General features: G+C 46.1%; 1 protein-coding gene, 1 long non-coding RNA gene and 2 other non-coding genes across 6 annotated transcripts; all 4 read right to left on the bottom strand.

Annotated features, from left to right (window-relative positions):
* Positions 1–2,156: 2,156 nt before the first annotated feature.
* Positions 2,157–5,833, bottom strand: LOC120313122. Its single transcript, XR_005558062.1, has 3 exons — positions 5,560–5,833; positions 3,188–3,923; positions 2,157–2,335 (listed from the first exon to the last, which is right to left on the bottom strand). It is a non-coding gene; the product is annotated as an uncharacterized LOC120313122 (long non-coding RNA).
* A 3,440-nt stretch (positions 5,834–9,273) lies between these two features.
* Positions 9,274–18,460, bottom strand: PABIR2 (PABIR family member 2). Of its 3 annotated transcripts, none has more exons than XM_039354773.1 (10): positions 17,917–18,460; positions 16,745–16,823; positions 15,770–15,826; positions 15,249–15,292; positions 15,116–15,170; positions 14,825–14,926; positions 14,519–14,607; positions 13,355–13,416; positions 12,275–12,371; positions 9,274–11,278 (listed from the first exon to the last, which is right to left on the bottom strand). In XM_039354773.1, the coding sequence occupies exons 1-10, from the start codon at positions 18,024–18,026 to the stop codon at positions 11,125–11,127; spliced, it is 849 nt and encodes a 282-aa protein (XP_039210707.1). In that variant the 5' UTR covers positions 18,027–18,460; the 3' UTR covers positions 9,274–11,124. The 3 variants fall into 3 exon arrangements, with proteins under 3 accessions (XP_039210707.1, XP_039210706.1, XP_039210708.1); XM_039354772.1 differs by having other exon boundaries at positions 13,355–13,419; positions 17,917–18,447; XM_039354774.1 differs by lacking the exons at positions 15,116–15,170; positions 15,249–15,292 and having other exon boundaries at positions 13,355–13,419; positions 17,917–18,459.
* On the bottom strand, positions 13,014–13,148 carry LOC120313260. Its single transcript, XR_005558096.1, has one exon. It is a non-coding gene; the product is annotated as a small nucleolar RNA U109 (small nucleolar RNA).
* LOC120313261 lies at positions 15,908–16,036 on the bottom strand. The gene has a single exon (XR_005558097.1). It is a non-coding gene; the product is annotated as a small nucleolar RNA U109 (small nucleolar RNA).
* Positions 18,461–21,649: the final 3,189 nt, after the last annotated feature.

Genomic DNA, 21,649 nt, shown 5'->3' with positions numbered 1-21,649 from the left:
CTGTGAGCATTAAGCAGAGCGCCCAAGTGGACAGAGCCAGGAAGGCCCCTCAAAATGCTCGGATCGTAGGTAGTCCTTGACTCATGAGCACAACTGAGCCCAACGTTTCTCTTGCTAAGCGAGACATTTGTTGAGTTTTGCCACAATTAAGGGAATCACTGCTGTTCAGTTAGGAACACGGTTGTTCAAGTGAATCTAGCTTCCCCATTGACTGAAGGTCACAAAAGAGGATCACGTGAGCCCGGGACACTGTAACAGTCATAAATGTGAATCAACTTCCAGGCATGCAAATTTCGATCACGTGATCACAGGGATGCTGCAACAGTCACAAGTGTGAAGAAACGGTCCTTTTTTCAGTGCCGCTGTAACTTTGAACTTTCACTAAAGGAATTGTTGTAAGTCAGGGACTGCCTGTACAGAGCCATAGGGCAAAACTTATTCAACCAAGGGACCTCAAAGGGTCTAATTTGCGGGATCCAGGCCCTTTTGACCCCACAGGATGGGATTCAGGTCGTGGTATTGGCTGTCTTTATACACTCTCAAGAGAGGCTCAGTCCTTTTGCTCTTGTAAGAAGAGTCAAACATTCAGAAGAGCAGAAACCCCAGAGAACCTTCCTTGGTATTTGGGGTCTGTTGTTGTGTGTGTTCTCTCCACATAATAGTGTAGCGTGCACTGTTGACAGCACTTAATTTCATTGTGAGTTACACAATGACAATAAAGATATTCTATTCTATCCTATCCATAATAAGAATAGAGCTGGAAGGGACCTTGGAGGTCTTCTAGTCCAGCCCCCTTCTCAAGCAGGGGTCCCTATCTCATTTCAGACAAGTGGCTGTCCAGCCTCTTCTTAACCACCTCCAACGATGAAGCACCCACAACGTCTGAAGGCCTGGCAAGGACAGGAGGCAAGTGATGGGGTGGTCCTTGGCTGCCTTTTTAGACCCCCTCCCTTCCGCTCCAGAGAGAAACAGCCACGGGGTCTCCCAGCCCGGAGCCCCCAAGCGTGTGAGATCCACCACCGCAGGATGGCTGAGTTGACACATTACGGAGGCTGGAATAAACCCACCAGATGATGGATGGACTTTCTGAGGGAGCCTCTGTCTGTCTCGGCTTGTGGTGTTGTGGTGGACGGCGACTGGGCTGCACGTCCTGGAGCGAGATTCGTCAAGAGGTTTTCCCACTGCAACTTTTAATGATGGGGTTCTGCTTCTTGGCCCAGGCATGGAAAGTGGGGATGAGGCGGTTGGGTCCTTCTGCCCGGCTACTCAAAAAGGCCACGAGGCCGTTGAGAAGGAAGGTGTTTCATTACAGGGCCAGCAAAACCTTGTGGAGGTAATCCTCAAATTACAACCGTTTGTTTAGTGACCATTGAGACTTTCAGCGGCACTCTAAAAAGTGACTTATGGCTGTTTTTCACCCTTACTATGGTTGCTGTGTCCCTTTTGCGACCTTCTGACAAGCAAAGTTGGAGGGGAAGCTAGATTCAGTTACTGCAGGGATTCACTTAACAACTGTAGCAAGAAAGGTCGTAAAATGGGGCAAAACTCAACAACAGTCTTGCTTAGCAAGAGAAATGTTGGGCTCAGTTGTGGCAATGGCACTCTTGTAATGTGTAATGGCAGTGGGACACACCTCTTTTGGCCTCTTTTCCCAGGTTACCAGTTGGAGTCTCTCTTGCGTACAGACCAGCCTTTCTCCTCACTCAGCTTGGTGTCCCTGACTCTGGGCATGCTTGGAGGGCAACTCCCCCTGTACCTTAAGACTGGTGGACACCAAGTCCCAGAATTCCTGAGTGGAGGGGGAATTCTGGGAGTCAAAGTCCACACCTTTTAAAAGAGGCTGAGGTCGAGAAACCCTGACCTAAAGTCAAAAGCTGCTAATCTTGTCAAGAGACCAGCAAACTGCTTCACACACAACGCTGCCAAGGTGCTGAGACCCTGGTGGTTGACACAATCTTCTTTGCAATGGGCGAAACACTGAAAAATTAAGTTTTTGGAGCAGCTGCTGAAGTTTTCCTCATCACTTCCAGGGATATGTTGTGGGCTGGGAGAGAGACCTACTGGAAGGAAAAAGGGAAACTGCTTGCTAAGGCCTGGTTGTGCAACTGATTTTTTTTTTCCTGATCAGCAAAAGTGAGGAATGTCTCTTATCCAGAAACGAGTCTGCAAATTCTATTGACCAGCCCTGATTTCTCATCCCAAACTCAAGAGCTCTGCTGTCAGGCAAGGCTGGCTTTTATTCCGTCTGTAAAACCCACCGAGGAGCCGGCCTCCGGTTGCTCTGCTCTTCAACTTCCTTTTTCAAGATGATCTAGCGGCCCAGTTGTTTTTCTTTCTGCCGTCAAAACCAGAGGGAGGAAAAAAAAAGACAAAAAAAAAAAAAAAAAAAAAAAAAAGAAAAGAAAGAGGAAGATGTTATTTAGCTAAACATGAAACTGAGCAAAGGAACAACTTCCTGCTGGCTGTTTAGGCTGTTATCTTCCTGCTCTGGAAGAATTCAGACTTTGCCTCAGAGGGATTAACGTGAATTAAGACCAAAGAATGTTTCTGTGCAGTTTCACCTAATTTCAATCCCTCCCCCTCCGCCCCAACCCAACCTACGCGAATGGGCTTTGGTGCTTGTTTGTTTGAAACGGTGTAATTATCTGCACATGCTTTTTCAACGATGGGTTGCACGTTATTTGTGTTGTGTGGCTCTCTTGCTTTTTGCGATTTTGGAAACTCTTTTCACTGCAATTAGAGACATGCCACTTGCTAAAACGCTAAAAGTTAGGTAATGGATGGGTGTGAAGGCCAACACCAGCTAAAGAACTGGCAGCTGTGACTTGTTGTGAACAGATAAATAATAATACAGCAGAAGAGATAAAACAGGGTGAAGACAGAAAATACAAACAGCTGCAAATAGCAGTGGAAAAGAAAGCCAGGCTAATACCCAGAGTGGGTACAATCCCAAAATATCTGGAGCATCACTTGAACCCCACTGGCATTGACAAAAATCACCCCCGTCAATTGCAAAAGGCAGCTTTGCTTGCAACAACTGATCCTGCGGCAGGATCCTGAATACCATCAAACTAGAACTCCTTGCCCCGAGTCCTTGGGAAGGACTCAGTAGTGGATTAGACTGGCAAGTCCAGTCTAAACATCTGGCTGACTGAGCATAATACTGAGAACACCATTAATCTCTTACCTGTTATAGTGATCTGAATGCCAGATCTCTTGTCTTTCAGCTACCTTGTTTACTCTCGACTTTGTAAAATGAATAGGAAAGGTCTCTTCCTGTGTTAGTCACTGTTTGCTGGTAGATTTCCCTCAGAGCTTTCTAGAATATAACATATTCTGCTAGTTCAAGGTTTAATTCCTAAGATGCTTAATATATTTGGAGAGTGTGGATCCATTAAGTTTATTAGTGCTTTATTTTAAATTATACTAATTTATTATTAGATTTCCCCCCCTTTTCAAAAAATATTTGGCGGGACTAGAACTCAGAATCTCTTGGTGATTGGCCCAAAGTTACCCAACTGGCTTTCAGGCCTAAGGCGGGACTAGAACTCACCGTCTCCTAGTTTTTAGGCCAGCACCTTCCCCACGATACCAAAGTAGCTTTCAAATGATAAGGAAGAATTTTATAGTAATTGAAAAATTAACATTTTTATTTTGTCACAAGCTCATCTGTGTAAGATTTATCGAGCTTAAATGAAATACTAATATGTTTAGGGCCCAACTAAGCTTCGGCTCTATCTACTTATAGGGGGAAAGGCAGACTTAAATACACAGTGACTTTTGTATTTTCCCCTTGGCTACGGAGAAGTTCTTCCCGCGCTGTCATCCCATCTCTGCGCCAACGTAACAATGGGGATAGTCCATTTTCACAATGTCACTTCAGCTATGGATGAGCAATACGATGAACACAATTATGAAAGGACCTGTTGGATACAGAAATGGATTGTGGAAATTAAATTTCACTTTTCTTCCAGTCCTACTAAGCAGTTTTTAAAGGTAAGAGCCAGAAAATTATTTCTTCCGCTGGGTCTGTTTAAGGGCAAAAAGATCTTTCTTCATCCCATCATTTAAAAAACCTGCCAATTGCATACTTACTTGGAGGGGAAAGCATGAATCCGAAAACAAAGGCATCCTGAAGCAGACCCGGGGCAATTACTTGTTGCCGTGTGCTTTCCACTTGCAACCTCAGGTTCCTCTGGACTGCAAACCCATTCAACTTTGACTTCTGCACCAGCTGTGAGCCCGTAGAACTCTATATTTATATTTATTATGAATGCAAACCTCTGGGGATGGTGGCAAACGCAGCCAAAAATACTGTGGTGTGGTGTATGCACTGTGTGTGTGCTTTTTAATGGCTAAACTTTTGACCTGCACCCAAGAGGGGGTGGAGAAAAATGAGGCACCGAGCCACTTTCTGAGAGTCCTCAACTATAATAAGAGCAGCTCCTTTCCCAAAGCTCTGAATAGAGGCAAACCTTGTAAACTGCATTATATACCTTAGGAACGTGACCTGCACTTTTCTAGCAGAAAGAAAAAGAGTTCAAACTAGACGGTTGGAGGGGGGGGCAGTGTTTGCAAAGTGGATGGATTCAGGATAGTGATGGGTGTCCGCAGGGATAGACGTTGGCACATAAACCCACAAGCCATAAATAAAAAAAAATGGAAAGAGACTGAGATAGTGGTCTCCCTCCATATCGGTTTGTTGCACATTTTCCGCAGCTGGGAATTAAGTCCGGGCGTTGTTGAAGTGGGGCTGCTTATCTCTTAACTGGTAGGCCAAGTGCTCGCTTACTCAGGCACTTGTCTGTGGAGGTTCTCAATCCTCCAGTTGTGGCTGCCCCAAAGGTGCTTTTCCAAAAGGCAGCTGGACTTTGTTTTTCCTTGAAGACGTTTCGCTTCTCATCCAAGAAGCTTCTTCACTTCCGCTCTCAATTCTTCAGTTCTGAAGAAGCTTGAATAGAATAACAGAGGTGGAAGGGACCTTAGAGGTCTTCTAGTCCAGCTCCCTGCTCAAGCATTCCAGACCAATGGCTGTCCAGTCTCTTCTTATAACCCTCCAGTGATGGAGCATCCACAATTTCTGGAGGCCAGCTGTTCCACTGGTGAACTGTTCTGTCAGGAAATTTCTCCTTAGTTCTAGGTTGCTTCTCTCCCTGGTTAGTTTCCATCCGTTGCTTCTTGTCTTGCCTTCTTGGACGAGAAGCAAAATGTTTTCAAGGAAAAACCCAACATAGTTGCCTTTAGGAAAAGCACGTTTGGGTTGCTAACCCAAGCTTGTTCGCCATGTAAAGATGGAGACTTGCAGACTCTTCAAAGGTTCAACCAAGATTTCTTGAGTTTTGACTTGAGTCTTGATGCAGATCCACTAACCTAATTTCCTGATGCATCCAGATGACTTCCATTCCTTGCTTACCAGATGCTTGCAGACATGTGCAAATTTCTCCCTCAGGCAAGCAAACCGCTGGCCTAAAGCTGGCCTGTTGCTTCCACCTCATCCCCCATCTCCCATCCCTTCAAATCCCTCCTCCCTGTTACCTTTCACTCCGAGTTTACACTTACCCAGGGGAATAAAAATAGCACCACCAGCTGCGTGACGTCACTGTGGTCCACAGCCCACTTCCTGTGTTTAACCGCTCGTTTTTTTGCTAATGCCAACCCTGTTCATGGCTTGCCCATCAGTAATGCTTGCTTGGGCTCCGCTTGGATGGTCGATTCCTTCAACCTAACCCTTCCCTTCCCAAGGACCGGCTCAGAAATGACACAGCAAGGGGATCCTGCACTGGGGAGGGGGAGGGAGAAGAGGGGGTGGAACGAGGACCTTTCATAGCAGTGAGAAGCCACTAGAGGGAGAATCCGGAGGTGAGGGAAGGGGTTGGTTTTCGCCTTCGTTTCTGTAACTCAAGACTTGTTATCACACACATACAATTATGAACTTCCCCTGAAGGGGAGAATCCTGAACAGATGAACCTGTGTCTGCAGCCCGGGAGGGAGGGAGGGAGGGAGAGAGGAAAGGCACGGCTGGAAAAAGCATGAATCATCCAAGATAAAATTGCTGACTTGGGCGAGCTTTACGCCCAAGGTGCTGTGGTGCACTGGCTCCCAATTTAGCCTCGGCCCCACTGCAGATCGGCCTGCTTAGGAAGCGTTTCTGGAGCAGGACAGCTGCAAAGGAGCCCGCCTGGCTTCTGCAGGAGGCACGCCGTGAACCGCGTGAACCGGAAGAGCGAGGTGCGGGGAAGAAAAATCCTAACTGGCCTGTAAGGCCACTGAGCATCGTGGGCAGAGCTGATGTGGAGGAGCCATGCACATGGGGCAAACACCACCCAGCTTCTACAGATAGTCCCCGACTTACAACAGTGCGTTTAGTGACCCTTAGGAGTTACAACGGCACTAAAAAAAGGGACTTATGACCATTTTTCACACGACCGTTGCAGCATCCCCATGGTCAGGTGACCCAAATTCAGATCCCTGGCAACTGCTTCATATTTATGACGATCGCAGCGTCCCGGGGGGGTGTGTGTCACGTGATCCCCCTTTACAACTTTCTGACAAGCAAAGTTAAAGGGAAGCTTGGTTCACTTAACAGCTGTTACTGACTTATCAACTGCAGCAATTCACTGAACAACGGTGGCAAGAAAGGTCGTAAAATGGGGCTAAGGCTCACTTAACAAATGTCACACTTAGCAACGGAAATTTTGGGCTCAACTATAGTCGTAAGCCGAGGACTGCCTGTGCTTGAATGTACTTGTGCGCTTTTGAACAAAGCCGACTTTGTGTCCTCTTTGGGATTCAGGCCGACCCCCCTACAGAAGCATCTGTGCCCTTTTGGGAAGAACTGTTTGCCAGACTTCTGCAGGTTTTGCAAATGGAGAGGTGTGCTTTTGAAGGAGCGTACCTGCCCCTTGTGCCCAAATTTTAGTATAAAGACACTGAAGGGGAAAAGAGGAAACCTGGAGGTGGAGATTTCAGTCACGACACAATGACACAAAGACGGCCATCTCTATTAAGCTTATTGTCCTTCGACGCCAAGCAGAATTGGAAACGAGGTCAGAGCGACCTCGTTCTCGTGAGCAATTTTCCACGGAAACGAATCCGGCGAGTTGGACTTTTGAAGAAGCAGACTAGGAAGGGTACTGACAGCCCAACTTTGGTGTTAGAGAAGACTTCTGAGAATACTTTGGACGGCCCAGAAAACAAACCAATCGGTCATCCAACAAGTTGGCCTAGAGTTTTCACTCTGGGCAGGCTCCAATGATCCAACCAAGGACACATTATGTGAAGACCTGGCTCTCTGGAGCTCTAATGCTAGGAGACGTGGAAAGAGAAAAGGATGATCAGCCGGGCACAGATGAAGGTTGCAATGCCAAATGAATGCAGCTCTGGAAGATCGGAAGGACCAGGTCATCATGGAGAATGTTGACTTATCCTATCTGGTCAAGGATCAACAATGACTCAATGGCATGTAATCAACCAGGCACTGCAGTTTTGAAGTTCCAGTGCTAACTAAAACAAGCCAATGCAATGCAGCAGTGGGAAGCAGAGGTAAAACCTGTTGGAAACCATTCTCTGAAATTCTAGAATTAGGTCTGCTTATGCATCAGGCTAGATCTAGACAAACTTGCCTAGCATACCCCACAACAGCTACAACTACCACAATATTGGAGGATGTTTCCAAACGGTTCACTGCAAATACACAGCATTTTATGGTTCCCTAGGTACAAACAAGACTTGTTCCGGTGACCACTTTTTCAAACCAACGTATAGTACGGTAGGTGTTTAAAGCTATTTTCGACATGTTTTTTGTGCCCTCTTGTGGCCACAGAAATGGATCAGATACAAGGCCAGTTATTGCTTGGTTCTCTATTGCAGATAGTTCTCAGTTTACGACCAGTTGATTAGTAACTCGTCATGACAGACCTGTCAAAAGGTACTGATGACCCAATTTCAAAGTGATGCTAGATGCACACCCCATCATGACGGTCAGCAGTGACTGCAGTTATGTGACTGCAAATTTTGGTGTTTTTTCCAGCTTCTGGCAAAAATTGTCACTGGGTAAAGCAGATTTGCTTAATGACAGATGCAAGAAATGTTGAAAAATCAGGTCGTCAAACGACGTCTGGACTTACAACTATAATTCTGGACTCAACTGCGGTGATAAGCAGACAACTATCTATAGCAGGCATGTCAAACTGCCGGCCCACGGGCCAGATGCATCATGCCAAAACCGCACCCACCCCATTGTCAGCAATGGGGGAAAAAGTCTTGATACGCCACGCAACGTCGCAAGTTTGACATGCCTGATCTACAGTACATAGTGTATAATGTGCGTATCTGAAAACATGTTCATTGCTTAATTTTGTTTAGGACCAGCAAGAGCACAATGCCCCGAGTGTCAGCAGGGGGTCTCCAAATTGAGAGCTCCTGTCTGCAGACGGACAATAGAGGCTCAAGAAAGCAGGCAACTCCATAGGATTGTAGTCAAATAATTCTATGGCGAAAAAGGTTAAAATTTAGATCACTGTGTATTTTGGCTTTGTCATCCATGCCCATTTTAGTTATGTAGAAGCCAAAGTGTTTTCAAGACTTGATGCTTGTAAATGCAGATAGTCTTCAACTTACGACAGTTTGCTTAATGACTGAAGTTACAACTGCACTCAAAAAAGGACCATTTTTCACACTTGTGAGCATTGCAGCATCCCCGTGGTCATGTGACTTGCATTTGGATGCTTGGCAGCCAACTCATATTTACGACGGTCGCGGTGTCCCACAGGGGTCACGTGATCCCCTCTTGCGACCTTCTGACAAGGAAAGTCAAGGGGGAAGCCCGATTCGCTTAACGTCTTCAATGATTCACTGAACAACCGTGGCAAGAAAGGTCGTAAAATGGGGCAAAACTGAACAAATTTCTCACTTAGCAAAATAAATTTTGGGGCTCAGTTACGGGTCACAAGTCACCTGCAGAGACCGAAAGGAATGAAAAATCAACTAAATTAGGAAGGCTGAATTTTCTCCCGGCTGACCCTGCCAGTTGAATTTGGGATCCAGCAAAACCGCAAGGCGAGCTCTAAGCTTTGCAGCCCCGGGAACCTCTTTCCCAAACGCAAAGAGCAAGAAGAATAAAAAAAGTACTGAAAGAAAGAGAAAATGACGAAGATCAAAATTCCCTCCCCAGGGTTCGAGTACCAATAAGCAGTAGCAACAGGTATCTGCGTAAGCGTGTACAGGACTCGCTTCCTGGAACCATTCGTGCTGCTGAACAAGGAAAGGTGTCACTGAATATTTTATAATATTTATTGGAAGTGGGGAAACTAACTCTCCAGTGAGATTACAAGAACGGAGGCACAACTGGCCCAAAATGTAGCACTTGTTACAATTCCAAACAAACACTTCCAAAACCAAAATGCTCCAAGTACGGAAAAGGAAACGTCCCCTTTTAGAATGAAGTCTTCCCTACAGGTCTTCCTTCCCCTCTTTCCCCTCCCCAGAGAGACAAACAATGGCAGAGGTTCCTGTGCTTTGCAGGTCAGCACAATCCGATGTCAAATTCAGTGCTATTATCTTACCCAAAGGGGGGAGGAACCCCCCCAAACTTGGATTTTGACAAAAAAAGAGCATGTGGATATTCACAAATATTTAAAAGGGGAAACATACCTTTTTTTTTTGGCAGACAAGGTTGCCGATTCAATACTAGCCAGCACTCATGAAACATAAAAAAGAGTTTCAATCATAAAAAAATACTATAATTCAACACCAGACTTTTTTTTTTTACAGTTATAAATAATAAATAGCATAACACAGTAGATTACAAGTGGATCTCTTTTCTGTTGGTTAAGCCTGGTTAGATCTCAAGAAGTAAATAAATCATTTGCTGTGGCCCAAACGGAGCTTAAGGTATTACACGTTATCCCTCCTGATTTAAAGGGAAGCTCCTTACGGACCAACGGAGCTTCCAGCCCAACAAGCAGGGAGCCTGTCTGGCAATCAAGCCCGTCTTGTGGCTGCTGTCTTCCAGGCAAGCCCCACGCAGCGCGGGGCAATCCCCAAAGAGCCGGGAGGACCTTCTCCCTCTCGAGCCCCTCAGCAGCCAGCAAAGAGCAGCGGGACAGCAGCACCTGGCACAAGCCCTCCTTAAAGAACAGTCTCCCCCCTCCACCCAGGTCCTCCGCTTACATTCTTCTACTAGGTCTCCTAAGGCACAAACGTTGCTCAGTGCCACGGGAGACACCGACTATTTGACATACTCTACGTGATAGCCAAAACAATTGCCCCTTTCCCCTCAAAATAGTTTTGCAACTGGTCATCCCTGCAGCCTTGGAAGCCATCTCTATGCAACCCCAGAAACAGCAGGTGAGTTAAACCTCCTCCGTCTGTGACGGATATTCAGCTGCAACGCAAAGCGTTCTGGCTCCCGAGGTGATGGCAGCCACTGTTTGAACCACAAAGGGCCGTTTGCAACCTCTTCCTCTTCTCTGGAAATGAAAAAGTAGAAGATGAACTGAGATATAAAGAAGTTCCTACCATAAGAAAATTATTTAGGAGCATTGTGAATGGAGGGGAGAGGGGAAGAGGCCCAGAATGTGCCACTGTTCAGCAGAAGCAGTTCATTTTTTTTCCTTAAATGAATTTCTAGAGCAATCTAGGTTATTCCTTTAAAAAAGCACGTTGAACAAGGACAGTTTTCTAACAATTCTCTCACTACCATCCTTTACCGCCAGAACACACGACCATGATAGCAACAGCAAAAGGTTTTCCCGCCTACCATTTTCACACTAATATAAATTAGGTGCTTGTCTGAAAAATTCTAAAAAGCGTTGCAGTTTCTTTGAAAGCAAAGATAGCAATGATCTCAACAGATACAGGTAAAAATAATGGGTTGGGTTTAAAAAAAAAAAAAAAGCTGCAAAACCAGACAGCCAAAAGATCTATCCCAAGGGCCTGACGTGTCGGTTTAAAGAGAAAGATCATCAAAACCACTTGAAGAAGTTGCCAAGAATTAAAGTCGCATTAATATTTCCACTCAGTACTTAAATCCTCAGGTCCTGGAGGATTTATTTCCTGTGGATTTTCTCAGCATGTATGCAGAGCGAGAGGACAGAGCGGGCAGCCATTGACCCCTAGGAAAAGTCACTTGGGCGAAAGGTCGTCCATCAAGAGGAAGGAAGAGCAGGAGTTGGAGCATGCGAGGGGCGATTCCGTAGTGGTGCTGCCGCCTTTGGCCAAGGAATCAGAGGAAGAGCTGACGCTGCTCGTGCTCCCATCCAGGATCTCCGAAGACAAACTGGGAAGAAGTAGGAAATAGCACGTGTTTTATTCAGGTAGACCTTGGATAAAAGGACGGGGCAACTGCCGTTTTGCAGAATGGCCCTTAAACAATATCCTGAAGGAGAATAATTGCCAGGGATGCCTGCAGTCCCAGACTGGAGAGTTAAATGGAGGGAGGGAGGAATATTACATGAAATATTATTTTATCTCGTAACTCGCGTCACTTGAGTGATTTTCATGCTTGCCACCTGAAAAGGATGCTGAGTTTGCCTTTTTTTTTTTATTCAGTCAAGAACTGACAGGAGGTGGGAAGAATCAGATGTGTCCCTTTTCAATCTAGACTTCTTTCCTGAATGTGACAGGCACAAACCCTGTCTTCATTTTATGCACCCGCAACTCACCTTTTCCTTTGCTCAAACAAGTTTGACTGAACGGCTTCTTAAGCATTTAATCCGTTCAGGAGCTCCAGCCGGTCACCTCGGCCTCACGGGGTGAATGGTTTCACTGCAAAAGGTTCGCACGTGAGGGAGACATTGAGACCCCAGCCCTGTGTGACCGACCGACCAGAATTAAGATTGGTTTTGTGATTTACAAGTCTGGCTTCTTCAACTGGCACCCCTAAACCTCCAGCTGTCTGATTCATTTTCTCCTTCCTGCTTGCTTGAGGAGGAGCCTAGTGGGAATCTAATACACCGTAACGGAGAGCAAAAAGGCAGGACTCCAAAGAAAGCCCACTCAACACTTTGCCCACACGGAGCCACTGACCAGCAGTAGCTTTTCAAAGGGTCAGACAAGAGCGTGTCCCAGTTCAGCCCGAGAAACGCCACGGACTGAATTTCAGAACTTCTGTCCTGGAAGCAAACATCTGACCAACACTTTGTAAGCCCTTCCTTAAATCTCAGACTCGCTTTGCTTGCTTGATCCATGAATTTCTTAGTACGGGTCATCGAAATTATGCACCCTGCATGAAACCGTGAGGAGCAGAGGTAACTTTTCTGCTGAAACAATTTACCATGAGCTGAGATCAGTCAGGTGGGTGACATCAGGAGAAAGCATGTTTGTGGTTCCTTGGAAAAGTCTCTTTGGCTGGCTTTCGGTTTCCATTTCACCTGTGGGAATCAAGCTGTTCTTATTAAATCTGAAAAGCAAGCTTTTTAAGAGAGGCAGTCGCGTCATCTACTTCGGACAGATATACTTTGCCGTGGGAGACAGAGGCAACCAGCGAACTAAAGAACGAAGCAAACTAAAGGAGTTGTGCGATGAACACATAAAGGGTGCCTTATTCTTGACATTTAGCAGGTAGGAGGTGTCCCTCTAAGTCTCCTCCTGAAAAATAAGCCGTGGCAAACTACCCGGAGTACATGTCTGTTTTTCAAAAGGAGAGAGGTTAACCCTCCCTTCTCTTCCAAAGAGATTCTCTTATAACTTCCAGCAACGTCCCCAGTTCATATGCCAATCTTTTGCAGGGCTTTTTCCCCTTCACCAAGCAGAAGAGGATAAATAAGGTTCTATTTTCTGCTTAGAAACACACACACACACACACACACACAGAGAGAGAGAGAGACACACACACACACAGAGACACCATCTCCCTCACTGAGCATTCTTGTTTTGTGTGATCCAAGACCAAGTTCCAAGACTTTTTCGGCTTCTTGCTGAGCAGATTTATAGAAGGCTGCTTTCGTAGCCATACTGGGGCCAGCTAGCAATCATGTAAAACAGCAGCAAAATTCAAGACTCTGTGTTTTTTTTTTTGTAGGAGAAATATACTACCACTCAGCCTCTACTCCAAGGCTGGTGGCCCTGAAGTCTCTCTTATTTTATAGCGCCGAAGGAATATGCATTCTCCTTAGAACGCAGAAGAATGAGACTCTTCCATCACGCAGAAATAGAGGGAGACCATTCTTAGCGCTCACAAATGCAACAGCCTGTATCCAAGAGCTTACCCAGACGTCTCTGTAAATTGAGATTACTCCTCCATGACCGATAAAAGATGCTCTCTCCCAAATACATAGCAATGACAAGTTGAGGGAAGATCCTTGTGCTGTCTAATACCTGATGTACTTGACAATATTCTGGAAGCATGACATACCTTTCCTTTTAACAGGACCAAGAACACTGGGCCTGATACAGTTGATTGGACTCTGACTCCTCCTGCTAAAATCAAAGTTGGAGAATTATCTTTCTAGGATGTTGAGGACTCTGAATATTGTTAAGGAAACACACCCCTGAATTATTTTAAAATCAGTGTCTGTTAAGATTATAATTATGCATTAGCTTCAGAAATAGACCATCCCTGCTTTCTGTCAGCTTTAAAAGCTAAGATAACCAAAGGATTCTGGGAGTTGTAGTACATTTGGAAGCAACCAATCTGGATAGGGACAAGATTTCTTGTAGAGGACATATAGAGGAGCCAAGAAAGAGTTTAAGATTAAGAGGCATTTAGTGTTTCTTAAATTTCACAAGCTAGATACCTGACTGAGGTTAATTCTTAAAAAAGCAAAGCTAGATTTTGCAGATTTCTACCTTCCTGGACTCTTATCTTACCCTATTCAGAAGCCTTTTAGAGATATGATGTGTAACGTTCATCATCTATTCCTGTCCTGTTAGTTCTACCTGCCAACTGCCTGAGAGACCAAAAAAACTAGCAGCAGTTTATGAACCATTTTGCAAGCTTTTCTGACAAGTGAGGCATCTACACATAATAATATTAAAATACTATATTTTATACTATCCCTACTTTATTTCAAGATCAACACTGTAGCAAGCACTCAATATATGGTTTAACAGTTCACTAGAGACAAAAGGCCAGAAAAACTGTGGCTGTTCTGAAAGATTCTGGCCTTTGGATAATCAACTAACCCAAGCTAATCTTCCTGTAGGCTACAGAAACTAAACAGGAGGTTTCAACAGAGACAGGTGTCCTTGTGAACTCGTAGTCACACTTAAGTCAGCAAGTTGTAGCTTTGTACAAAGAGTTGTTCAACTGCACTCGCTCTCATTTCAAGGAACGTCATGGTGGCTAAAAGCAAGTCCATGGAACGGAGGGCTAGGAGCTACAGATATAATCTGAGGATATCCACACAACCTCCGCAGAGGGAAGCATCCAGCCAGAATCCATTTTAAGACGTTCTCAATGCTTGGAGCATTGGCCAACGTTAGCTCCATTCTTGGGCGGATCCTTCTACAGGGACTATTACAGCAATGGAACTGTTATTTTTAAGAAGGCCTCGATACTTCAAACACATCGACTTACTTTGAAAATCTCCTCGTGGGACTAGGAATAGGGCTCGGAGGCAATCCATTGCTGCTCACAAACATTTGCAGAGAGGGTGAGAAGCATTGCTAGGAAGAAAAAGCAGAAGATTTCCATGGGATTGGAAAGGACAGAAATGAGAAATTCATCAGTGTGATCTGTGGACACGAGGGGAGGAGAAAGTCACACAAGCAGGACAGGGTGCTACGGGTGGCCTCAGGAATCAAGCGATTCTCGTTATTTCTGCTTCACCCACTGGGCAATTCAGACACCCTGTGGCCCCTACTCCAGATCTCTCTGACCTACCTTTCCTATACCTCTGGTGGGTGAAGGGGCTGGAGAAACAGGAATGAAGTCTATTCTCTTTGGAGAGGAAGATTTTTCAGATTTGTCCAAGTCGTTGTCGCTCTGGGAACACAAAAGCATCCCGCTTATGGCTTATGTGGAAGGTGGCAGCCAGAGAAGCTGAGCCGCTCTAAGGAAAAGCCAAGTGGCGAACCGGCCACTCCCCTTAAGCTACCTCTGCTCTTGCTCCTTGCATTCACTGGTTAAGTGAAGGAGTAGAATTAAAATATTAAACATCTGTAAAGAGATTACCAGGCTCAAGCTTTCTTCCCATGACTGGCTTATCTGCATTGCTGTTTGCACTTCCCTAAAACACAAAAAGGGTCATCAGTGCGACAGCAGGAGGAGAGAGGCTACTTCTAGAGAGCGTCTGAACCACACCTACCTTTCATGGGCTGCTTCTCTGTTCATCAGGTCCACTCCTTCCTCCTGAGGAATAGGAAGAATTAGCATCTTTTCTGCCTAAATTGACTGGCACTTTGTATCGGTGTCAAGAGTGAAAAGGAGCAACAGGGTCAGCTGAATCATAGTTTGTGTGTGAGAATATTCCTTCTATAGAGCACTGCCTGCTTGCACTCACAACGTTAAGTGTATCTGGCAGCTGCGTTTGCATCTAGACTGCAGGGCTCTCCAACCTTGGCAACTTTACAATTTGTGGACTTCAATTTCACCAGTTGAAGTCCACAAGTCCTAAAGTTGCCAAGGCTGGAGACGCCTGCAGTCTTTTGTGCTTTCACAAAAGAAAGCTCTAACAGTCAGGCCATTTTGAGTAAGTATGATGTTCAATTTAGGTTGCCAAAAATGTAGTCATGCCAGCTAGGTTTTGAAACAGTTAAAAAAGAATCTGCAGAGAAAGCCAAGATACGTTCTTTTTATGGAAGAAAGGAATCTGTTCTATTTACTTACCCTTCTGATTTGATGGAGTCGACTACTAGGGATACGGATTGGAGATGATGATATCAGCTGGAAAAAACACAATCATTTCAATAGTCAGCAAAAATAAAAAGCCCAAGCAAAACAAAACCTTCTTCAAGAGCATTATTTTCATGTTGGAGAAACATACTACTGCCCAGCCCGTGCTTCAAGGCAGGCAGCCCTGAAAGCTCCTCATGTTATAGCATTGAAGGAATACCCATTCTCCTTGGAAGAAGAATAACAGTTTCCCTCATGCAGAACCAGGCCAACACCCATATTCCAAAATGACCAGTGCATTACAAAGTAAAGCGTATTGATCTGTGTATTGTAACTATTTTGTAGTTAAAAATATGTATTTTAATAAAGCACAGTTGCAGAGTTAACTATATATTTTAAAATCGGGGGGAAGGGCATTTTTGATGCTGTTGAACCTAACCGAAACTACAAAAGAAATTGTACACTCTGGATTTTTCAGCCTTCGAGAAGGGCACCTGCTCAGGATGTAGCCGACAACTCCATTCTAGGTCCACTTCCCTCCTGGCCATGTGCCTTCAAGAGGTTGATGTGCTTGCCCATCCCGCGTTTCCCAGTGCATGTATGCGCACATTCACAAATACATCCACAGGCCGATTTCTCAGTCTCCAGGAAGACTGAGAGGTTGCTAGTCCCATGACAAAACCAGCCTGGTTTTTCAAAGCTGCTGCCTTGGCTTCATTCCCGCCCCTTCAGCTACCTAATTCCTCCCTCAGCAGCCCAGCAGCCTTCCAGGGGACTCCCATCTGCAAAACTGATCCTTGCATTATTTAGCTGCTGCCTCTTATGGGATCAAACCAAACCAGTCACCAAAGCTCGGCCTTCAGTATGATCTTCGCTTGCCTTGACACATGGGGGGGGGTCCTTCAGTTCCAATTACCTTCTCAATTTATAGGAGAAGCTAAAATCTTTTTGTGCCTCTCATGCACTCACCATGCTGTGTCGGTTCATAACTGTTGTGCTGTTCCTGCGTGTTCGTAAGACATAAGGCTGAAAAACCTGCGAATTATCACTGAAAGAAATAAAGAATTGTTACAACTCTACAATGGTTTTTCTCCCTTGCTTTTTCACAATTAATCTACCTTCCATCCTTCTCCAGTCCATAGCCTTTCTCTCCTACACACCTTAAGTGCTGTAAGAGACACTTGCCCTTTTGGCTAGAACTGTTCTGTAGGGTGCCATGTAAACTGCCACTGCCATGAATGTGTAGGTTATATTCCTGTCATTGCCTTCCCCTAACCCCTGAGCAGATACTCAAAGAGCTGGTTGGTTCCGTGGTTCTGCAGGGGGGGGGGGAAGAGAGATTCACATCTTGGTAACTTCCATTGCAAATCTGAACATTGGAACAATTTAGGTCACTCTGGCCGGGCAATTCTGGGAGGAATTGAAATCCACACCTCTCAAAGTTGCTGAGTTTGAGAAACACTGATCTAGGCCAACCTAGGCCATCTCAACATGCCCTATGATAATGAAACACTGGTTGCTTTAATTATACATTATCACCATCATCATCATTATTGGTTTTCGTCTTTTTCTCTTTTGCCACTTGCACTTCCTTTGGGGAGGTGCATTCAGGCGAGGCACGAAAAACGTTTCCTTGTGTGGTCACTGTAAATCCGCCTTTCCTAAGATTTCATTGCGTTGTTTTCGCTGCATTCATTGCACTGAATTCCCCGGGGCAGGTGTGCACGGAACGGGGGGGGGGGGGCGATGGCCACAAAAGCCTGGCAGCTGCCAAACGACAGGCTCATCTCCAGGTCAGCCTTCTCGGCACCCCTGCAGGCACTGGCAAGGCCGGGGCTCCCCTCGCGCTCTTCGTACGTGTTCTGGGGGGTCCCCCAAAACACCTTTTAAAACGTCTCCGTCTCGACAGGCCCAGCCCGCCCGAGCCTCCCCATTCAGGGCGGCCTGGCGACCGCTGGAAGAGACGCCCCTCCTGCCTCAACCCGGCACGGCTGGGCACCATGGGCCCTGTAGTCCGCTCAGCTGCCAAGAGGGCGGCCGGCTCAGCTTCCTCCGCCTGGACTGCAGGACCCATCCTGCCCGGCTCTGCCTCCTCTTCCTCGCTCGCTCCGGCGGCGGGGGCGGATGGGTCCGGCAGTCACCTGAGGCCGTGGATGAGCGGCGCGCTGTTGGAGCGCCTCAGGCCGCCGCCGTCGCCGCTCCCGGCCTGGGGCAGCTCCAGGTCCAGCTCCATCTTCTCGGCCTGGGCCATGGCGAGGACGGCGCTCAGCGAGGAGGAGGAAGGCCGCCTGCCCTGCTCCGGCTCATGCCCGGCGGGACGGCGGGGCGCGGCGGTGGCGGGGCCCGACGGAGGCCTCAGGCCGCCTCCCCCGGCCGCTCCGGCTACTGGCTCCGTGGGCGCGGGCGCAGGCCGGGGCGGTGCAGCGGGAGTCGGCAGCCTCGGCGCCGACGGCGCCCCATGCCGGGGGAATCACGGGACGGCATCAGCGCCCTGCCTCTTCGTGGCCGCGGCACGACCCGGCCCGCCCGGCAGCAATCTGAGGGAAGGCGGACAGGGGGGGGAGGAAGTGCGCGCGCCCGCCCGCGCCTGCGCGGTGACGGCGGTTGCCAAGGCGGTGGCAGTAGCGGTCGGGAAGGAGAGTAGGCCCCTCGGCACTCCTGCGCCTGCGCGACGGCCGCTCAATGCGGCTCAGGCGGGATCCTCGGCCTCGCCCCTCCTCTCCCTGCGGGGCGGGTGTGTAAAGAGAAAGAGACGAATCCGCTGTCGGCGTCACACTGACCCCGCCTTTTCCCTCCGCCGCGTTTGGCCGAGCCGCGAGGGGAGTCGCTGATTCGCTGCGCGGTGGGTTACTTTCTACCGACACTCCGCTCAGATGAGCCAATCGGCGGAGCGCTTTAAGCGGGAGCGTTCCGGGAACATTTTTTTCCCTGGTCTTTTTTTTTTTAAACTCTTTTTGGCCCGTTTTAGGTGACGGGTTCAAATCCTCCTTGCAGCGTTTTGGTCTTTAGCGCGGGTCTTTTTTCGTTTGAAACAATGCTGCGAGTCGAATGGCGTACTTGTCGTTTTTCGCGCTCGTCTGCGAAAGCGGTTCAGCTCAATAAAAGAAGGGCAGGTAGCCTACCTGAAAGGTGCGATGGCAAGAAAGGCTGGAGTCACACCCCGTCCGAAGTCGTGACCTCAGTGGCTTGGTTCACACATGTACAGCCTCACTTAGCAGGCTTCGCCTTCTCAAATCATTGCTAACAATCCGTGAGGAAGCCTGACAACGTTGATGAACAAACAATGCCTGCTGCAATGTGCTTAAGCGTGGCTGAGCTGTGGTTTGTCCTTTTGAAAAACTTTTATTGACAACTTAGAAGAATAAAATGGGGGAAAAGCACACGTGCAATTAAAAATCTTCAAGTTTATTTTGTTAGACAATAAAGAAAAATAGGATTAGCAAATCCTAATAAATAGGGAAAGGATTAGGGAAGAAACCCCAAGGAAAAAAGATAAGGGAAAACCCTTATAAATTGAAATGGTCAATCTCTGAATTACTAATAAGTGCCCTGTGCTGCTATAATAATGATCAATATAAAATGTTACTCTAAAATATCACAAAATCTCTGCTACAGTTGTACACAAATGCTTCATCCTTTGATGAAGTCTTTTCCAACATGGATGGATCTCACGTCCCCCAAAGCCATTCCTGAAGGTTTAGAAAGGAGAATTTGGCTTGTAAAATCTTCCCAACCGGGTCATTCTCTCTACCTGTGTCCTTTTAGGGACCTCCCACAGGAAGGTTGGTTAGTGGTATAAATTATTATAAATTATAAGTTATTTTGGTTAGTGCTTGAATTGGTGAGTTACCTCCTACCGCACAATGCTTTTGTTTCTTCTTGAGGTGATGGTTGTCTACAGATGGTGCCAAGAGGTGTTTTAAGCATTTTTTTAAAAAAAAAGATTTGTGCAACATTCAGCTCTAAACCATAATTTATAAGCTACAGTGGCTGGGCTTAGACTACACAAAATAAAAGTTAATTGTTATGGAGGCCCAGGGTGATACGGGAATATCACTTCTATTTAAGCCAAGAGAAACACAGCTTAGCATTGTTAAAGGTGGGTAAATTGACCTGGGAGAATACAGGGAAATAATGATGTACTTCTGCAATATACTATGTCTAAATAAACCATAATTACTAATCTAAGCAAGGCCTATTATATCTTGTCTCATGTGAACTGGGCCATCCTGTGAAACTGTAATACATTTCACTTGTTTGGGCATAGAATGTTGTGGAAAGCCAGCAATTATGTTCTTCTGCCACTATTTATGGATTAGTATGTTGTGCAAACTTGGCCCTTCCTTGCCAAATAAATAATCTGCTTGAGCTTCATCTGGACCTTTGTAAGACCTTTCCTTTTAAAAAGGTGCTAAATTGCATCCTTGAGTTATCATTTATTCCAGGTATAAGGCTATTTCATGTAAAGCAGCTGCCCCAAAGGGGCTTTTCCAAAAGGCAGGTGGGCTTTCTGGGTTTTTTTCCTTGAAAACGTTTCACTTCTCCTCCAAGGAGCTTTTTTGGTCTGAGAAGTGAAATATTTTCCAGGGGAAAAAAACCCCAAGAAAGTCCAGTTGCCTTTGGGGAAAAAAGCATCTTTGGGGCAACCATCACCTGGAGGATTGAGAATCTCCACATCTGTAAAGCAGCTGTCTAATCTAGAACCCCCCCATTTAAATCTAATTATTGTAAAGCCAGTGTACAAAATATATACATGTTGGGCTAGAGATAGACTATAACCTTTGTGAGAGGAAGACTGAGAAAATATGATTGGCCAAAGACTGTTTTTTGTGTTCACCATAGCAACAATGTTCCTCTCGGGGATTTCCCCAAGTCATCAAGAGAGACTTTTAGCTATCAACTGAAACAGTGCTGGAACATGTATCCCACAAGTGTACCCAATGGATTTGACCTGTTTCTTCCTAAAATGAAATCTCCAGTTGAACAATTGGAGAAGTTCCTGGACCTCCCTCAACTTCTTGAGTTGACAGAAGAACCTGGAAGGATTGAGATAACATGGAGGAACTGAAGACTGAGGTTTTAGAGCAAGAGAAAATGGACTTACTCCAGAAACTCCAAACCAGCCAAGATGATTTGAAGGCTTCTTTGCAAGGGAAAAAGATTCCCTGAAAATCTTGGTTGGGGACCTCCGGGCTGAGAGACTTTGAATAGTACCATGCATGGTCTGTAAAAGTCCATCGAGAAAATGGCTGCTGCAGTGAGTAATGAAGTACGTATATTTTTAATAACCCAAACTTAACAGTGGATGAGAAGAAAGGTAGGGGTAACTGATGCCTTCATGTTTCTCTGTTTGAGTGGCTGGAACTGGAACTGCAGGATCATGTGAGATCTACTGCTAAGTCATCCAAAGGTTGCTGTGAAATCTTACAGAAAGCAAAGGAGGCTCTCTCATCTAAGGCAGCTCAACCTCCAAAGGGTCAGGAAATGGTGGTTTCACCAACTGATGATCTGAATGAAAAGGTAAGAATATAGTACATAGATTTCCTCTTCAGAGTGGTAGAAATGATGAGGTTACAGTATTGTACAGTACAACTTGAAGATGGGTAGACTTCAACTCCCAGAATTTTCCAGGGGGAATCCTGGGAGTTGAAGTCCACCCATCTTCAAGTTGCCAAGGTTGAGAAGCCCTGCTGTAAAATGTCTTCACAGGAGGTCTTCTGCTCCAGTACTTGGAAAAAACTACTTTGACTTGAGTTGACTAAATTCAGCAGTGGATGCCCTCAACCATTCTACTTCTTGACCCTTTAGCTATTTTCTTGTGTCTCCCTCAGCCATAATGGGGTATGTTTGGTTCTGGTTTAATGTCATTTGCAA

This window comes from Crotalus tigris, unplaced genomic scaffold (genome assembly GCF_016545835.1).
Source record: "Crotalus tigris isolate CLP2741 ecotype Arizona unplaced genomic scaffold, ASM1654583v1 scf7180000018585.330925593:3314079, whole genome shotgun sequence".
Classification (NCBI taxonomy): Eukaryota; Metazoa; Chordata; class Lepidosauria; order Squamata; family Viperidae; genus Crotalus; species Crotalus tigris.
The sequence above is the reverse complement of the archived record's forward strand: the minus strand, read 5'-3'. Positions and strand labels throughout refer to the sequence as shown.

Coding starts and splice junctions, on each gene's coding strand:
- PABIR2 (XM_039354772.1), bottom strand. CDS start 18,026: ATGGCCCAGGCCGAGAAGATGGAGCTGGACCTGGAGCTGCCCCAGGCC. Junction 15,293..15,769: donor GACTCCATCAAATCAGAAGG/GTAAGTAAATAG, acceptor CCTATTCCTCAG/GAGGAAGGAGTGGACCTGAT. Junction 14,608..14,824: donor CCACCAGAGGTATAGGAAAG/GTAGGTCAGAGA, acceptor TTTTCTTCCTAG/CAATGCTTCTCACCCTCTCT.